Source organism: Phodopus roborovskii, unplaced genomic scaffold (genome assembly GCF_943737965.1).
Source record: "Phodopus roborovskii unplaced genomic scaffold, PHOROB, whole genome shotgun sequence".
Lineage (NCBI taxonomy): Eukaryota > Metazoa > Chordata > Mammalia > Rodentia > Cricetidae > Phodopus > Phodopus roborovskii.
The window spans coordinates 4,441,845-4,461,164 of NW_026125444.1; the positions used below are offsets into that span (position 1 = coordinate 4,441,845).

The 19,320-nt window shown below is 39.7% G+C and overlaps 1 protein-coding gene across 1 annotated transcript in view; it reads left to right on the forward strand.

Annotated features, from left to right (window-relative positions):
- The window catches only part of Mdfic (MyoD family inhibitor domain containing), an 81,820-nt gene extending 64,697 nt beyond the window's left edge, over window positions 1-17,123 (forward strand). The window contains exon 5 of the mRNA XM_051175708.1: window positions 14,607-17,123. Coding sequence (XP_051031665.1) covers window positions 14,607-14,854 — 248 coding nt within the window. The 3' untranslated portion in view covers window positions 14,855-17,123. The remainder of the gene's footprint in view (window positions 1-14,606) is intronic.
- Window positions 17,124-19,320: the final 2,197 nt, after the last annotated feature.

Genomic DNA, 19,320 nt, shown 5'->3' on the forward strand with positions numbered 1-19,320 from the left:
AAAACAAAAAACAAAAACAACAACAAAAAAACACCTATAGTAAATAGTAAATTTCTAAGTGTTATTTTAATGCTTATATTTCCAAACCATACTTTTACTAACACAAACTCAGCAATAGCAAGTTAGAGCAGAAGTGAGAAATAGAGTATATGATATTTATATGATACATTTTGAGTTATCATTATTCAAATATCTATAGATAAACTACAAGAGAAAACAGAGAAGAACACTTTGAGTCAACCATAACCTGGTGACACATTTATTTCAGCACTTTTAGGCAAACCTTCACATGTGATTTCAACTGATGTGCAGTGAGTGTGGCCTCAGGCCCCCAGATCATGGGAGAATTGGTATTGGTGTCCCTTCCTCTCCTAGAGTTTACTGAAGGGACATTGAGAAGGCGGTCTGCAGCAGCTGATCAAGTGGCTGTGGGAGGCAGTCAGAGGAGCAAGGTAGAATAATTCAAAGACAGTTTGCTTGGGGAATTTAATCCTGCACCCCAATTGGAAGGAGAAGAAAAACAGACATGTAAATAGTAGTTGTTGCTTAGAAAACTGAAAAATCAAGAGTTTGGGGAAATGTGAAGATAATTGAAAGAAAAGACTAAAATGGATTAATACAGTTTTTCAGGGACATATTAAGCCTGCCGAAGTTTCTTCTGTGACTTCTCTAGGGAAATCAATCTAGAGCAAGTGGACCTCCTGGGGACTAATATCCCCATAGCATCGCGTCATTTAAACTTGACACAAGAAGTTGAAGTTTATTTTTTTTTCTTAATAATTATGCTCAGTGAGTGATGTGGAAATTGCAATTTGGAGTGACAAAAGAGTGGTTATTTTAGAAAGAGCATTTCAATATCTGAGGGAGATAACTCCTGGGGGTGGGTGTTTGTGAAACTGCAAGCCAGCTTTACCATAGGCCGCCACTCAGGTGACTGGCATTGAGTTACTGGTACTTACCAAAGGTCAGCCTCTGAAGGGGACGTCCCAATTTATTTAATCAGGTGCTTCTTCTTTAATGGCTTAAAAAAAGAAAACAAAAAGAAGAAGTTTTTGGAAAAGCATCTGAGAGCAGGAGGAATGGTTCAGTGATTAAGAACAGCTGCAAGCCAGGTGGTGGTGGCATGCACTTTTAACTCTAAGACTCAGGAAGTAGATGCAGGGTAACTCTGTGAGTTTGAGGCCAGTCTGGTCTGCAAAGTGAGTTCCAGGAGTTCAGTTACACTGAGAAATTCTGTCTGGCAAACAACAACATCAAACAACACTCCTTGTTCTTTCAGAGGAGCGGAGTTCAAATCCAAGTACCCATGTTGGGAAGCATTCAACCATCGATAACTCCAGCTCAAGTGTATCCAACACCTTCTTCAGGTTTCCAAGGGCATCCTTGCATACCTCCAAGTTTACTAGTACAAAGACATGCATATACACTAAAATAAAAATTAGAACTAAGTCCTAAACAATTTAAAATCTAAAGCTTGGCTCTTGAAGCCCAATTTTCTATGAAGATAAAAGTCTGTCACCTATTTGCATAACATCATTTTCTAGGTATCTAATAATGTCCATCCATATGTTTGTCAACTCCCTATTTGTCACCATCATTTGTGTCATCCATCACCTACCTATCAATCATACCCTTTTCTACCCTACCTACTTAACATCTCTTACATGCTTCTCATTCTGTGTTCACGTTGGTTGTCTTAGTGACACTGCAGTCTTCCTGTGACTCTGGCATTACCTGGCATACCTGCTTTCTGAACCAGACACCCATATTGTACTTGCAACTTCTGACTATTCCAGGGAGTAACACTACTGAAGAAAATTGATGGCCTTAAAATTTCTCCCATTGTACTCATGTGGTCTTTAGTCTGAACAGGATTCTTAAGAGTCTCTTAGCAAAGAATGAGTGTCCCAAACTCATCTAAAACATCATTTTCCAGTATTTGTTCCTTGGAATCCAGTGTTCCCAACAGTGAGCTAGGAGGACAAGCAGACCTGTTCCCTCCCATTTTGCATAGTGGTTGTCTCATTCTGTCACTTTACAAGGACAGAAAAGGTCACCAGCTTTCTCTCTCTCTCTCTCTCTCTCTCTCTCTCTCTCTCTCTCTCTCTCTCTCTCTCTCTCTCTCTCTCTGCCCCATGTCCCCAGTCAGGGCCACCTAAACCTCAGCCTCAGCCTATTACCTCTACTTCAAAGCAGAGTACCCTGTCTTCCTGAGACATCTCGCTTCCTGCCACTGCAAGGCTTTCCATGCACATCTCTTCAAAAGTGGTGTGTGTATGTGTGTGTGTGTGCGTGTGTCTGTGTATACACGCTTTGTTTATGTTATGTGTGTGTGCATGTGTGTGAGTGTATGTTTATGATCTTTTTTGGGTCACTCGTTGTTTTGCACTTCTGAGTCTGGCACTTTAGGTTAGATAGGTTTTTTTTTCTTTTTTTTTTTTTTTACATTTGTGGCCTTTTCTTTGTCCCTTTTCAGTCACTCCCTATCCCTCAGCTATTCACCTACATTCCTACCATATCCCTGGAATTTCTCTAGCCACAGTACCTGACATACCCCTTCAAACATTTTCTTTTTCCTCTTCCTTTCATGGTACCTCCCTTCCCTGGTTTTTTCATTCTTTGTTAACTCCTATTGTGTGAGTTTTCCTGGGGAGACTTAAACAAGTATCTGTTCATTCCAAATAGGGCACCATGAGAGATCAAAGAAATGATTCCATTCACCTTGCTGAACAGTGAATTTCATTGGGGGTGTTTACAGGACCACCCATGAGGATTATGGGAAACCTATAGGTGACTACATATAGGAAGAGCCCCCTCCGAAATATTAACTGTTTATGGCCCACCAGAGCTGCCTGATATACCTCATCCACAAGGGAATGCTAGTGGGCTTACTCTTGTGAGGGTTTCATATGGGTAATCAGAGATGTTCTGATTTCAAGACATGAACAGCCATGATATATTAAGTCAACAGCATCTCTGCTAGCTCAGCTCTCCCTCTGTTCTGTCCTTTTCTGCCTTTTGTCTCTTCTTTCTTGTTACCCTATACTTTTTCCTGGGGAAACTGCACAAGCCATTCACTACGAAGGTGTAGCTCCTTCCACTCTCTATAGCTCTCTCCACTTCCCAGGTTCCAGGCCAGGCATTGGCTCCCCTTGAATACCCCCATTCGAGTATCTTCAGGAGCAAAGTAAGTCATGCTCATGACATGTCATGCTCTGCAAATCACTTTTATACCAAATCTAGATGTCTTCCTTGGCAAATAGCTCCAGAGACCAGGAGGCAACATATGACAGTTCTCTTTTCATTGCTTCTTCAGCCAGTGTCATGTCAAATTCTATCATATGTCTCTTTCAAGTCACCTCTCTGACGCCACTGATCCTATGATTGTGACTGTGTACTCTCTGTGACTACTTACTTCTGGTATCGAAAATTGAAGGGCTCCCTCCTGATTAACCCCGCTCCAGCAAAATGGAGCTATCATATTATTTAAAGAACAGCATACCCTTGCTGTATTCTTTTGCATAACTTTCCTGCTAGATGGAACAAGCGCCCCCCCCTTTTGTCTCAATAGTATGTCCTTCTTCAAGGCATAGCTCAGGAATCCCTCTGACTTTCCCCATCAACCCTGTGCTCATTGCTTTCACCCTTTACAGTTCTATCTTGCAAATCTGAATTGACAGTGGATCTTCTACTCATTTCTCTTCTAAGGATAATCATACCAACTATCTTGGGCAATTTTATGTTTAATGAAGATGTATTTGTAAACTACTTCTAGCAGGGCCTGGAAAATAGGAAGTCTAATGTATCAGCAGCATGGCAGCCTTCTTCGTCAGTACTCCCCTAGCACTGTGGATCTATTTGAACCTGAACAGTTCTCATACTATACTGCCACTATGCTCTCTTTAATGTTATGTTCCTGAGTCTCATTTATGTACCTAGATCAGCGTCTGTCTCATAACCCCGTGCTCAGTTAAGTTTTGTTGAATTTAACCATCAAGGCCTTGTTCTGGGTTCTTCTGCTGAGAAAGAATGATGACAGTATTTTGTCATTCAAGATCCCTCCCCTCCCCCCCAATTTCCTACTAGTTTTCCAGTTTCAGATGTCTTCTCTGGCTAAAACTACCTAATGTGTATGTCTTAAGTGGGCAAGAGGATATAGTTTATATGTGGGCCATTGCCCAACCTTTTTATGGAGCCTACATCCTCTGCCTGAAGACTCTGGTAGGTCATGATTCACGCACATTGTAGCTATTCAGTCCTTAGGCTCATCTGGAGTTTAGTGTGCTTTTATTGAGCGTCAATTAACTTTCCATTGTGCTTTAACTATTTCAGGGAGAGCAGGGACAGAGATTAGTGGGGTGGAGCCATCTGGGGACACGGATCAGTGCTTGCTGAACAAACATGATGCTTGAGTCACTGACACCCATGTAAAGTCTGAGCATAGCGAATGCATATACCTGTAGCACCAGTGCTGTAGAGGTTGGGGTGAGAGGCTCAACATTGCTCTCTGCCCAGCCTGACCTGCTCAAAAACTCGGAGCTCTGAGTGAGGACTCTGTTTTGAGGGGATAAATGGAGAGTAAAGTAACAGGACACTTGATGTCCCACTCTGGATTCTTTATGCACTCATGGTCACCAACAGCTGCACATTTTGTGTATACACACAGAGTACCCACAGCTATACATTTGTGTGTGTGCGCGCGCGCGCGCGCGCACACACACACACACACACACACGAAAAGAACAGACTGGATGGAGACACAGCTCAGAAGTTAAGAACACTTGACACTTGCTGCTCTTGCAAAGGAGCTTAGTTTAGTTCTCAGCACCCATATCACCTGTCTCCCATCCATCTGTAAGTCTAGCCCTCTGGATCTGGCATTCTTCTGCACTTCTGGAGTTCCTGCACAGTTGTTGCATACTCTCTCTCTCTCTCTCTCTCTCTCTCTCTCTCTCTCTCTCTCTCTCTCTCCCCATCTCTCTCATACATAAAAACAAATCCCTTTTAGAAAGATAATTGAATATTGCAATAAGCAAAATAATGGCTCTAAAAGGCCAAGAGAAAACCCTAAGCTAGATTTACAAATCTATTTACAAATTCGTTTGAGTAACAAATTCCATGGTGCTGAGGTCTTAGCACTTCCGAGGAGCCTGGCATTTGTTACCAGTCCACGTTATGCCCATCAATATAGAGTTCAGCGACTTGCTCAGGAGTTCTTAATCCACTAGTGAGACAGCCAGGCTGGAAAGCCAGTCTTAACTTCCTAGCATCACAGTCCTCCTGAAGAGCATGACATTTGCCAACTGTGCCACTTGGTGAGGATAGAACGATGACTACTCACTGATGTCCTTTTGTCTGTGGGCCCCCAAGTATGCTTTTTTTTTTTTCCCCTTTTGTGCTAAAAGCCTTGTTCAAACAAACACAAACAGCCTTTACCACCTGGAAACTTACAGCATTTCCTTTTGTAGTGTGAGTGGCAGTAGTAAGTAATGAGCTGTGACTGAAGGAAGCCTCAGTTGGGGGGTGGCGGGGATGGAGTACAGGGAAGCAGCTCACAGAGAGGGTTTTTATTTTTATCTTCTCTTCCACAATTTAAGGTAATTGACACGCCTACAATACATCTTGTTTAGGAGGCCAGGTCCCAAGGCTCCTGCCACATTTAGGACACTGGCAAACATGTCTGTAGGCTATTTTGGCTTCAGAATTGTTGGGGTACTAAATTCAGATGGAGATATGTACACCTTATAATTTTTGTGTCATGCTGTCTTGTTCATCAGAGGCTGGTGATCATGCCTTTGAAAAACACATCACATCACATTAACAGATGAGACAGGGTGAGACAGGGTGATGCAGAAAGACCAGCAACCGTGCTTGATTCACAAATGAATTCCATAAATAATAGGATTTGCCTCCTGTGCACCTCTTTGAATTGTGCTTTGCTCTCTTGTCCCGTGGTAGCTTCTCACTCTGCCTGTCGCTTCATCTTGCCTGGTGTGTGTGTTACACTGCTGTGACTCTTTGCTTGAGGCCTGTCGCACACAGCCTGTGCCCTCCCTACATCAGACTTCTTTCGCCTGTAGGACATAGTGCCTCCTGCTGGACAAGCTGTCATGCCTCTGCAGGAAAGGGCCAGATTGCATAAATAGCTTTATTTGGGTATGTATGCAGTTTGGATGGCAAAGGTGCCCCTTGTATTCCTGCTGAGCCCTGCCCTATGAAATCCTTAGTCTAAGTGACTCAAGCCTTCTCTTGTCCTTTGTGTGCACTTTCCTCTGCCATGGAGACTTTGGACATAGGCAGCCTGTAATGGACTACTTTCACTGACTGGTTATTGTGTTACTTTACTTATTACCACCATCATCCCTTCCGTTACAGTGGAATGGGCACATTCTTGTGGGCCTTTGCCATTAAAAAGCAAGCAAACAAACAAAAAAAACCCAACAAAACAAAAAACTGGTTTCTTTCAAAATATTCCTTGCACAATGCTTTTTAAACCAAAGATATAAATACCAAGAGGCAAGCCAAAGTTTTAGCTATAAAATAAATGCAGTTTGGAAAATAAAATTGGGGAAAATATTAAATTAAGCATCTGGAAAGAAGTTTTCCATCTGTTTTATTCAAATATTTATTTTCATTAAAACTAGAGTACTTACTCTCATTTGTTTTGTCCTATCCATAAAAGGCATTATTACTACCTTGAGAAGACTGTTGGACATTGCTCTTTCAAGAAAAGCAATACTTTCTTATATTTTAGGTTAGCCTTTAATGGCTGAGCCATGTCTCCAGCCCCTCAAAGACAATACTTTCTTAAAAAATACTATATATATTTGGTGTATGTGTGCATGTGCGTGTGTGTGTATGTTCCTACTTATTATGACATGAAGAGTATATGTCAGAGCACAAGTTATGAGGGTCAGTTCTCTCCTACTCCATGGGTCCTGAGAGTCGAGCTGAGGTCAGCCACCTTGGGGACAAGCACCTTTTACCTTCTGAACCATCCAGACTTCAAATGCTTTTGTGATTATTTTAAATAAAGTATTAGATTTTTCTTATCCAAAACTTAGACTCAATCTTACATTAGATACATTTCAACTGTCCAACTTAAAAATAGCCTTGAATGCATTCAAGCAAAGCATAATATTACCCTTTTCTCCCTGCTTTCTAGCTTCTGAAGAAAATAGATAATGACTGAAATATGGAAAACTAGACTATTATTTTTACATTCTCTGCTGTAGCCAGACGCAGATTACTGATTCTTTGGCTAGCTTTCTGTTTCTCTCTTCCGCAGTGTCAGGGTCTTGGAATTACTTTCTGATGCTTTCTCCACGTCTGTGTCTGAGCTTTCAGCAGAATTTTCCCCAACCTTTTTGGATTTGAGGAGAATGGCCCTATGTTGGTGTAGTGCTGAGACTGGCTAGACATTTGAGGAGAGCTATAGTCTTCCCATATTCAATATTCCGACACCGCCACCACCACCATCACAGCTGTCACACACCTAGTCCTTAGCAGGTGCCTGCCTCTTCATTCAGCAAACATATGCTATTATTTCCATATCTCAGCCTTTCTCTATTCAGACACTGACTTAACTTTACATGTAAATGTGTTGGACAAGTACTTCTGACCCAGCAAGATGGCTCAGGAGGAAAAGGTGGCTGCTTCTAAGCCTGGTGACCTGAGTTCAATCTCCCAGGACCAACATGCTGAGAGGAGAGAATGATTCCAGTAAGTTGTCCTCTGACCTCCATACATACTGCAGAAACAAGAGCCTGCACTTAGATACACAACATATATAAATGAATAATTAAAATGTGGTAATTTTTGTTTGTTTTTTTCAAAACAGGGTTTCTCTGTATAATAGCTCTAACAGCTCTGGTTGTCCCTGAACTCGCTATGTAAATCAGGATAGCCTCCAACTCACAGATCCACCTACCTCTGCCTCCTAAGTGCTAGGATTAAAGGCGTGTAGCACAGGCCAGGAGAAAATGTAATAAACCTTGAAGACACATAACTAATACCTGAAGCTCCATCCCTCTTCAGATTCCTGTGTTAAATGTCTATGAAACAATAATTCCTCTGATATGGGTGTTATCTTCCTAAACTGTGAAACAACTCTTCACACAGACTTCTTGAACTTCTGCTGTAAATTGAGATCAAGTTCTGGGTCAAATCTCAGAGACTTGGAATGCTTAGTGCATTAGCTGTGTACAGTGCAGGCAACAGAATAAAAAACAGAGAGAAAGAAGAAACACAGAGGCAGGCCATCTGCCTGTAACCTGTAGTATTCCCTCCCTTAGACCGGGTGGATCCCAGGATTTGGATGTGGGGTAGGGAAGCTTTTGAGGAGTCCCTTGATGGGATGCAGGAGGACAGGCTGGTTTTTCTCTCGTATTCTTCTGGGAATTTGTTTAGGAGAAAGATGATAATAAAGACCATTGTTCATTTCCCCAAAGTCGGCTCTGCATGGAAAATATAACTCTTCGCTAACTTTCTTTTTAAAAACCTCCTGACCTAGCTCACTTTCCTCTCCATTAGGAAAATGTTGCCTCTGTTTTCTAGCCATGGCCTGGAGCCCAAGGGACTGCCATGTGCCAGAGGGCTCTGTGCAGGCAGGGCATTCTAGGCCTGTTTGCTCCAGCAGGTGGTTAGTCTAGGGCTGGGGGCCAGGTATACCACACAGCCCCAGTCTTGAGTCAGGCATTTGTTTGCAGCTGAGATGCTGTGCATAATTCATAAATGTGTCCTACCCACCCACACCACACACATGTGAAAGCCAGAACTCCCTGGAGATGATTGTGTCTTGGCCCTACCATCTCGGTTTTTTGCAAAGGCTAGCCACTCAGCCATCATGGCTGTGACTTGGGATAATTCAAACCTACTTCCAGCCTGCTTTCTCTATTAAGAAACAACACAGGGATGTAATTGCAGTATTTGGTAACAGTGATGCAGTATCTGGGACCAGGAATGCCCTCCATCAGTCCAGCAACAGCCCCTGTGTGCTCTGTACCACCACTCAGCATGGAGATGGGGAACAGCTCTGGGTACTCTTGATCTTGGATGGTAATACTGGAGTCAGGCCTGACCTCAAAGCAGTTTTCGCAATAACCAATGGCCTATCACTTTGAAAGTTCTGATCCAGCATTGCTTCCTTGGCTTGCAGAATGCTAATGCGACTTCTCAGCATCTCGCTTACTTGTCTGTTACACTTACCCAGGAAGGAAAGTATTTTCAAGCACTTTATGTCATAGGAAACTTTATTACAGATTAATCAAGATAATATCATACGAATCTTCCTTCACTAAAAAATGGGTTGTGGGTGATTCTGAGAATTCTCTGCTCTCTGCTAGTTCCTGTATTCCACATCTGCTGCTGGGGTATTTGTTCCAAGAAATTAAGAGAACCTGTCACATCACAAAAAGAAAAAGACTTGTATGTAGTAGACCTGAGTATGTAGTAGACCTGAGTTTACCATCCTAAGTGTTGTTTGATGGCTGTTTGCTCTAACTGATATCAATATTTTCTATGTAGTTGGCCGCATACTGATCAGTTAAATCAATCTGGGATACATTCATTATAAACTGGCAGTTCTCCCAAACAGAGCCTTCAGTTTCATTTTCAACAAAACAGAGCTCCGGAGATCAGTCACAGACTATTTCCCCAAGTAGCCAAGGGGCTGTTTATGGTTTTGATTGTTACCTTAGGTGTGGTGTGGTGTGGGGCCTCAAGCCCTGCAGATGGGCAGCTACATGGGCTCACCAGTGGTGACATTGGCTTGGGACCGTGACAGCAGTAATTCATAACAGTATGTTTTTTTTTTTTTTTTTTTTATTTGCTGGTGCTGCTTAAGTCCAAAGTCCTGCTGAAGAGCTCCTTTTATGCTTTGTTCTTCGCGCCTTGGCTGCTGCTGTGTTCCTTTGTTTTTGCTAACTTTACAGTAGCTGTCAGTCAGTCTTGTGCCGGGTCCCCTTCTCAGTACACTGAATTGCACAATTCTTGCTTGGCCCAGTTTAGGATAGGCAAACTTCCCAGAACCCAGTTGGCTTTTTAAAGGTTAAACAGTTTTGGCAAAAACTGCAAATCATGACTGAATAAAACCATAAAAACCTTAAGACTCAGGGAAATGGATTTTTTTTTTTTTTTTTTTTTTGACTGTGAACCACTTGTAGGCAAGCTTCATCATTTTAAAACTTTGTTTCTCTACTCATCTTCCTGAACTTGATTTCTTTATTTTAATTTTTTATTTTAGACAGAGCTTCCCTATGTAGCCCAGGCTTGCCTCAGATTCATCATGATCCATCCTTGGCATTATAATATACACTACCTTGTACCTTGCCTGACATTTTCTTCTTTTGTTGTTGAGGTGGTTTGTTGTTTGGAGGCATTGTTGTCCTAAAGCGAAGGTTGCTCTAGAACTCCCCATCTCTCTTCCTCCACAGTGCTTTCTGGCATATTCTACCACACTGAATGATAATGATAACTCTTACTACCAATTTTTGCTTCATAAGTCCTCACCATGTTAATGTCTTGGGTGGCCTCCGACTCCTCTAGAGTCATAAAAACTGACACAATTGTTTGTGCTCAGTGTCTGTGAGCTTTTTCATTATGTTGAATCATAATTTTGGAAAAACAAAAACTGCTTTGATAATTAATAAATATAACTATATAGTTGATGTGCTAGAATTCCCATTCTTTTATTTCTCTGGAAAGTGGAAGATGAATACACTTGTGCAGATATTTTATTTGATATCACTGTAATCATTACAAGTTTTGGTCTGTGGCTTCCATAGGTGCTTGTGAGTATACTTGCTTTGTTTGTGTTTTAGAGGCCTCGGAGTACTTGGAATATTTGGGTTTTAGTTTGTTTTCTTAGTTCTGATGCCTTCCTAGTAAATGGTGTAGGAACCATGCCTTTTAGGTAATGATGAGCTTAGTGAATTGTAATTTTTCTGTAAAGATCTTCATCTTCTAAGGTGTCTGTCTTTATCAGGTCTTCCCCCTGCTGTTCTTTCATTACAACTTTGCTCTTGTTCATATAAGTAGACACGAAAGTCCATGGTTTTGGGTTGGCAGATTCATTTCTTTAAGTAAAGCATCCTCTACACATTGGGGCTTTAGTAAAGTAGAAACACTGAAACTTATCATTTGATTCTTCTATCAAATCTTAGTAATGACTCATATTCGTCTTTTCATTCTTTATTTTCTCACTTTGTCTGACCATGTGACTCTGTATCTCCAGCTAGTCTGTGATTTGAATGGCGTTTGCCCTCATCACCTAAGACTCTCAAAGTCTACAGATTAGGTCAGCTCTCCATTTTGTCGCTTTATTTTAATCAAAGCATGCCATGCCATACATTGAGAGGTTAATCCCATTCACAATGGGCTTTGTAGTTTGAATGTATAAAACATGGATGCTAGCCAATGAGGGAAAAAATAAAGTGCAAAAATGAGGAACAACATGAACCTGCTAAAACTGCATTCCCATGAAAAAGAAACCTGAATAGCTAACATAAATGGAAAAGTCCATATTAGTTATTAGCAAAAGCAAAATAAACATCTTTGGGGGAACTATGTCAAACTCAACCACTCGTCATATGGTAAAATGAGACAGTTTCAATGATTGATGGAAGTGTGGTGAGCTCTTCTTGCTTTGTTAGTGGGAATAAACAATAGAGCAATTGTTTAGGAGAAACAATTTCCAATTCCATTTCCCAATACTATTGAATATATGTGATCCCATAACCCCAGTATCCTACAGCTACTTATTAGTATGTGTGTTCTTAGGAATTTTCATGTACTTTTCTACAAAAGCCATGTTAACTCGAGCAGACAAAATATTTTCAGATTTGCAATTGTAAGTTGGGTGTGTGTTCATTGACTAGGATGCTGAACAACAAGAAAATGAGCCATATGAGTCAAAGTAGAAAAATCTCAAATGCTCTGAGAAACGCATGCTGCTCAATGGAGTTCATGCAGGATGACGTTGACTCGGATAGAATGTACACTGCTCGATATTACAACCCTTCAATTTTTTTTGAGGGGTCAGTGGTTTTCTTTTGTTTCATTTTGACTTTTATTGGAGGATGGTTCTCATCCTGTAGCCCATGCTGGCCTGGAACTCCTTGTCATCTGCCTATTTCAGTCTAATAACTACTAGGATTGTAGACATGTAAGCCACCACGTTGGCTTAACTCTCTAGATATAATGATCAGTGGGACAAACACTCTTTCCCTATTTATATTTGATAGATTTATCACACATAAGTAATTCTAAATGTGACATATTTATGATTCATAAATAAGGAGTCTATATACCCAAGCAGTTTTCTAGTATTCGGAATACTCAGTGAAATGTATAAATTTCTGTTCTCATTTTTGAAATTTAAGCATTCTAATAGAATAAAAAGTAAGTTCTCAGTGAAATGTTGTTGAAATTGCTCAGTGTAGGTGATTGTTCAATGAGTCATTGAATAGGCCTGAAATGCTGCCAATTAAACACTATGTTAATTTTTGAAACAGTTTTTCACTATGAATCACAGGATGGCCTTCACCACACCTCACAATTCTCCCCTGACATGGAATTATAGGCATTTACCAGTACATGGAGGCCTCAGCACTGTTTTCTTATATTTTTGGTTGTGAGCCTAACCTTTAATGGCTGAGCCATCTCTCCAGCCCATCAGCACTATTTTCTTAGTGATAAGTAGTTATCTATGACTTTTCAAATATTTTACAAATTGTGATGATAGTATCATCCTGAAAAAAAATCAAATGAACAAAGTACTATCAAGTGGAAACTGAGATGAAGATGTACAGGAAGAACTGACAGAAGAACCCACCAAGATGCTCTGTATACTAGGAGCTTTATAAGACCATGGACTTCAGACTCACATTGTCCAAACACTCACATTGAGTGCATTTCACATGTTTTTGTCACAAGAAAAAAAGTTTTTTGAAATGTTTGGACACTACGAAATAAAAATCAATGTCATGGGAAGATGGGGAAGATCTAAATTCTCACAACTCTAATCTATTTTCAGTTTCTTCATGAACATTGTGTGTGAGTGCGCTTGGCCCTTTAAAACTTGTGAAAGGGAAGGGGCGAGTTGTTAGTAGTGAGTACCAACCACAGAGACCTCTAGAGTTTACCTTTGGAGTGTTCTGACCCATCTCTTTCATGACATTCAGTGCATGGAAACGGATTTTGTGTTTCGACCTTTATTTCAGATGCCCTCCAAATTCTCCACTGTAGAGAAACTGACATGTTCCAGGGTCTGGGAAACTGGTGCTGGATTGCCAATGATAGGTTTGTGGAAGTAAAATGTTCCTGTTGGCTTTTTCTCAGCAGAAACACTTGTAACACGAGTGATGGAATAGTTCTGTCAGGTCACAGCTACTTGCAAAATGACCCCATTGCAGAGCAAGAAGTGCTTTTTTTTTCTATTACAACAGGGCCAACCATTTAGCAAACTGTATCCTTTTGTTTTCACAGAACTTGCTGAAACTCTACTCATGGTTTTTGGTGGAGCTCAGCGGTTGAGCACTTGCCCAACTTGGTCCCCAGTGCAGTGCAAATCACATTGTACAAAATGTGTAAACAAACTAATAAACAAAAAATCCATAAAATAACCCAAAGTGTGTACTATAAAAAGTACAAATATCTGGATCTTGGGCAGATGTCTCAAATCTTAGTTGTATGATCTATTACATGTGTTAAGGAATCACGAAATCATCACCAATTATTTCTTCAATCTGTCCCAATTTTTTAAAGAAATCATTTTGCAATATATATAATAAATATACTATATGACTTTTTGGTTTTTCTTTCTATTAGTTCATAAAATATGGTGCTATTTAGGAAGGCATCAAGAAATGGTAGAGATTAAACTACTTTGTTACCAGATGAAGGGGTAAAGCCACTTTGTGATTTTTGATATTTACTATCCCTCTTGTTAGAAGTACATAAAAAGGGTAATTATAGTTGGACCCACGTAGAAAGTCTCACTGTTTCTCTTAAAATGTTCTTGTAACAAAAAAAAAAAAGTGAGTTAATTGGAAAAGAAAACATGCGAATCATGATTTAATGGACTCTAGTTTAAATATTGGATTAATGATTAATATGTCTAATATTTTCATGTCTTTTATTTCCAGTTTTGAAGCCTGTGTGTGGAACACATGAATACATTTTCTGATTTAGAAATTTATTTCAGCAGAGTATTGCTGAGAACAGTAGGTTGTAGAAACAACTGCTAAGACACATAGAAAAGTGATACCTGGGATCAAGAGCTACGACACAGTGGGTCAGAGTGATAATCCAGCACACATGCACACAATCACAGCTCACTTTTCCAGTCCAATATCTATCTACATCTAGATGTCACTCATTTAGAATTTAACTTGAACTCTTTGTTGTACATCTAGCTCACAATCAATGACTGAAGCCTAGGGCTGTGTGCCATTTGATCTGTAACTTGGACCAGTTTGTGTTTTGTTGTTGTTGTTTTTGTTTGTTTATTTTTTTGATTTTTGTTTTTTTCCCAGTCTCTGGATGACATATGTATTTTGTGTCCCTTCTCTCTCCACTATGTGCTTTCTTTTGGACTGTGAATGAAGACTGTTGCGTCCACTGTATCCTGGCCTGCTTATTCTGTGAATTCCTGACCCTCTGCAATATTGTCCTGGGACAAGCTTCATGCGGCATCTGTTCCTCCGAAGCCTGCTGCTGCTGCTGTGGCGACGAGATGGGTGATGACTGCAACTGCCCTTGTGATATGGACTGTGGCATCATGGATGCCTGTTGTGAATCCTCGGACTGTTTAGAAATCTGTATGGAATGCTGTGGCATCTGTTTTCCTTCATAAAGATTTATCTTTTGTTTGTATTAAAACTGGAGACGATTTTACAATATTTCTTGTAGGGGAAAGAAAAGCACATGGTGAGACTCTCATGAAGCAACTCAGTGTTTGCACTGTTAACTCATTATTTTTAAGTAATCTCTGAAATTCTTTTTCTTTCACTAGATCTGTGTGGTTTAATATGTGAAGTTTTGGCCAACTGGTTTTTGATGCTTCTTCATAAACGATAACAATTGGAAGACGTTTTGACACAGGCAGCCAACAATGTTGTATGTCTTCTTTCTGTTGCCATATCTGTTTCTCTTAATCATTCTTCTCAGCTCTTTGCCCTAAACACAACATCGCTCCATAGGTATTTAAACCAGATCACTTATCTTTGATGTTTATCTATGAGAGGTTAAAAAGGAACATCTGCTGCAAACAGATGTGGGACTTCCCATGCTGGTCCCTTCTGTGTGCTTTCCACCTCCAATGTTCTACCCAGAGGGCACTGGGAGAGGTCCTTGTGCTCTCTCTCAGACCAGCATGCAGTGTAGTGGAGGATGGCTGGATGGGAGCTGTAAATAGGGAAGCAGAAGGCACGCTGGTGTCAGGACTAGAAAGGAAAGAGACCAGAAGAACAAACAGAAGCAAAGAACGGGTTATTGAGGAAGGCTTGAAGGAGGATGTGGCACTGTGGATGCCATAGAATGAGCTACCTAAATTTAGGAAGAAGGTTAATGTCGGTGGCCTGGACTGTCTACGTTCTCAGAAAGTGAAAAGAATGTGCCTGCACTGAACACTTCAGCAACACAGCTTTCTTAAAACTATAGAATCGGAACTAATGCAAATATGCACTTTCCCACACATAATTTAAGTGTTATAAATTTTAATGAAAACATAATACCTTGTTAACATAACTATATTTTACCAAAAATGTAGAACACTTTTTAACAACTTTCATTTAAATTAGGATTTTTTTAAAGATAAAAAAAAAAGAAATCCCAGTATTCTGATTTGGGTTTTTTCCAAAGCTCACTTATATTTGAAAGATTTGGTTCTTTGTATGGGGATGTTTGGGAGGGGGAGTCTATTTATTTTTTTTTGGTTTATAGCCACAGTCTTGTATTTTATAAGCATGTGCATCTTGGATCCACTAAGGGGGAGCTCAGATGTCCAGCACCACCACCAGGTATCAGTATTCCAACTGTGTGTTAAGTTATGCCATTGTGTCAGGTTATAAAGACACTAAAAGTATATAGAAGTATGTCTGTGAAGAGACTAACTACATAGTAATGGAGCCGGCTCATATGAAAGGGAGCATTTGGTTTCACGCACACCCTCCTATGATTTTTTTTTTCTTTTGGTTACATTGACTAATTCCTTGTAGGCTCTTGAGAGTATATTTGGTTTAGCGGTTCTTTCCAGTTCCAGGTGAAAGCAATGCATTTTTAGGAAACCTTTAGCCAACCTAGACCTCTAGACCTTTAGGAGTTCTGAGTTTTTTATTTTGTTTTGTTTTGCTTTGTTTTTGTTTTTGTTTTTGTTTTTTTCACATGAACCATGTGAATGTCCATTTTTTCCTTTGAGAGTAAGCCTAGCTTATAATTAAATTATTCTTTTAAATATTCATTGAAAAAGAAAGGCAAGTGAATCTCCCTTCTAGTGCAATTTATGCATGCATTCTCTTTAAGACGTTGGTTTAAGCATGATGCTAATTTACAGCTGCCTTCTTCATTTGTGATGCCAAATATAATGGGAACCTTAATATTCCCATATACCCAGCATTATCTTGTGCTTATGTCATAGGATGAAGAAAAGCATCTGTTTGTAAATAAGCCTCCTAATGATTGTTAGAGTATTTGACTTGTTACCCTGTAAAACTGTTTAACGGATGTGTTTGTCTGATGCTTGAATATACCCTGCAATGATTTGCAATGAAAATGTTAGTGATTTGAAATTTGTTTTTTGTTTTTTGATCTGTAATACAGAACACTGGTGAATACCAGAATTAAATTCCCATGCTTGTACATGTTGGACTTTTCTTCAGCTCTCTACTCCAGGCATGCCATTCCTTAGGGCATCTTGTATAATTCAAAAGAAAAATAGGCAAATGTGAAAACAGTTTCAATATATTTTAGGATTTTGGTATGTAGTGTTTTGTTGAATCCTATGGCCATCAAGACTAATTGCTATAGTTTACAGTTAGGCATTCTGTCACTTATTAAATGTGGCATATTTTCAAACTGGAGCTGTATTATCCTGAATATTGTAAAATTAAAAAAAATGAATTCTTTATTGTGCTCTAAGATCCTTTTATACATAATTAATATGTTAGTTCCTTTATATTTAAATGATTTCAATGATAGTGTAAAACCTGAAGAATTTCTTTACCTTTTATATTTCTTCTCAAAACAGTCCCTAGTCCCTCTTTCCAAGCCTGACTATGTTGATCACAAGGTTTGTTCCCAGAAATGAACTGGGAGATATATGGGATATTTTATCCACAAATTATCACTGCCCTATGTTATAAAACTAGTGTTCTTTTGAATATTCTCAGTGTGTAAAAATATAAGTTAACATTCTTAACTCCTCAGAGAGGTTTCCATTAATGCTTAACTATTTAAGATTATTATTAGAGGCTTGGTTAAAAATAGAAAAAAGTTATGGGAACAATGGCATTGTAATACAGCCCTAATATGGAAGTTTGTTTAGCCAAAATGGTCACTGGTTACTAAATTTACCATGCATTGTCCCACTGCAAAATTCCCAGTGAACAATGTCAGTGCCCTTTACTTAAAAAAGAAATTCATGTCTCTGGGGCTGGAGAAGTGGCGTGATGCTAAGAGCACTTCCTGCTCTTTCAGAGCACCCATGTTCAAAGGGATCTAGGTTTGGTTACCAACATGCACACTAGGATACTTATAACCTTTAAACTCCAGTTCCAGGAGATCTGACACCCTCTTCTGGCCTTCCTTGGTACCTGTTGCACATGATGCATGGAAACTTATGCAGCCTCTCTCCCTCATAGAAAGAAAGAGAGAGAGAGAGAGAGAGAGAGAGAGAGAGAGAAGGAGGGAGGGAGGGGGAAGAGAGGGAGGGAGGAAGGAAAGAAGGAAGGAATGAAGGGAATAAAGGATGATGTCTCAAAATACTACTTATAAGATCAAATTTTAGTGACAATAGGAGCTAATCTGGAGGTGACAGTCAAAGTCATGACCATAGCCCAGCTAAAAAGCAGAATCCTTCAGGGCAAAGACCTGTCTCACACACAAACTGTTCTCATCATATTGGGACACCATATTTTCCACAAAGGCCACAGCTAAATCTCAGAACCAGCCAATTGCCAGATAAGTAGCCCCATGTCTCCCAGTTGGACAGTAGCTCGCATTTCTAGTTCTGTTGTTTGTGCATTATTTATATCTTGGATGCTCCCCTTACTCTATTTGATAAATACAAACCACGGGTCATTTTTCTGGCTATGAAGAAATCATTTTATGACACATTAGCCACATACAGCTAAAGATGCATCTGTTGAAGACAAAGAAAAGTGTAGCTCTGCAATTAGGTATATACTTGCATGCAGCCCCTTTAGTGAAATTTAGTTGAGAAAGGAATTATTCTTTTAAGAAAACAGGGAAAAGCAAATTCAAACACAGAAATTCTAAGTTGAGCTTGAAAAATCGCAACAGTTCTTAAGTTCTGTCTGATGCAAAGGAATTACATTCCAAAGCCAAGAAAGAGGGTGGACAAAAGCATCCGAGCCACTTGACATAGTTCACAGCCTTTTCCAAAGGAATAAAAGTCTGTTGAGCAGGGAACCAAAAGATCTCATTATAGGATGAAGCCAAGCCATATTAAAGCTTGTGCACTAGTAACTATGTCTAAAAACAGCCTGCTGTTTTATATTGAACCAATACATTTCTTAACTTGGTAGGTTGCAGTGTAAAGATGTACAGAGCCTGTCTGCTGGATGCTATGCCAATTACAGATGGGGCTGAGTAGTGTCAAAAACCTACAAACAGTACTGAAGCAATCTTAGAGTGAAACAAAAGAGGTTTTCAAATGTCACCTCAAAACCTGGAAAGCACAGTTCATCACGCGTCTGACTCTTAGAGTTTTAAAATCTCCTTTATTATATAGTTTAATGTGGCCGTCATATGATCCCTCAATCACAGTGCACAGTTCTTTCAAGGACATGAATAGTGCCCGAGAGATACAGAGAATATCTTAGAAGTAACACTTTCAGGTGACAAGTCATCTCTGTTCAGCTCTACGGAAAGTGTGTGTTTTATCAGCATCAGGATACGGGATAAATGAAATATTCCACAATGCTCACTACATTAAATTTTGTTAGATCATCATAAAGAATAATTAGGCATATTTACACAATTACCTCTTAGTAAACTGTTATGTGAGTTTAACTATATAGTATATATTCTGTAAAAACGTACATTAAATTGCAATCCAAAAGCAATTTAGCTACTGAGGAC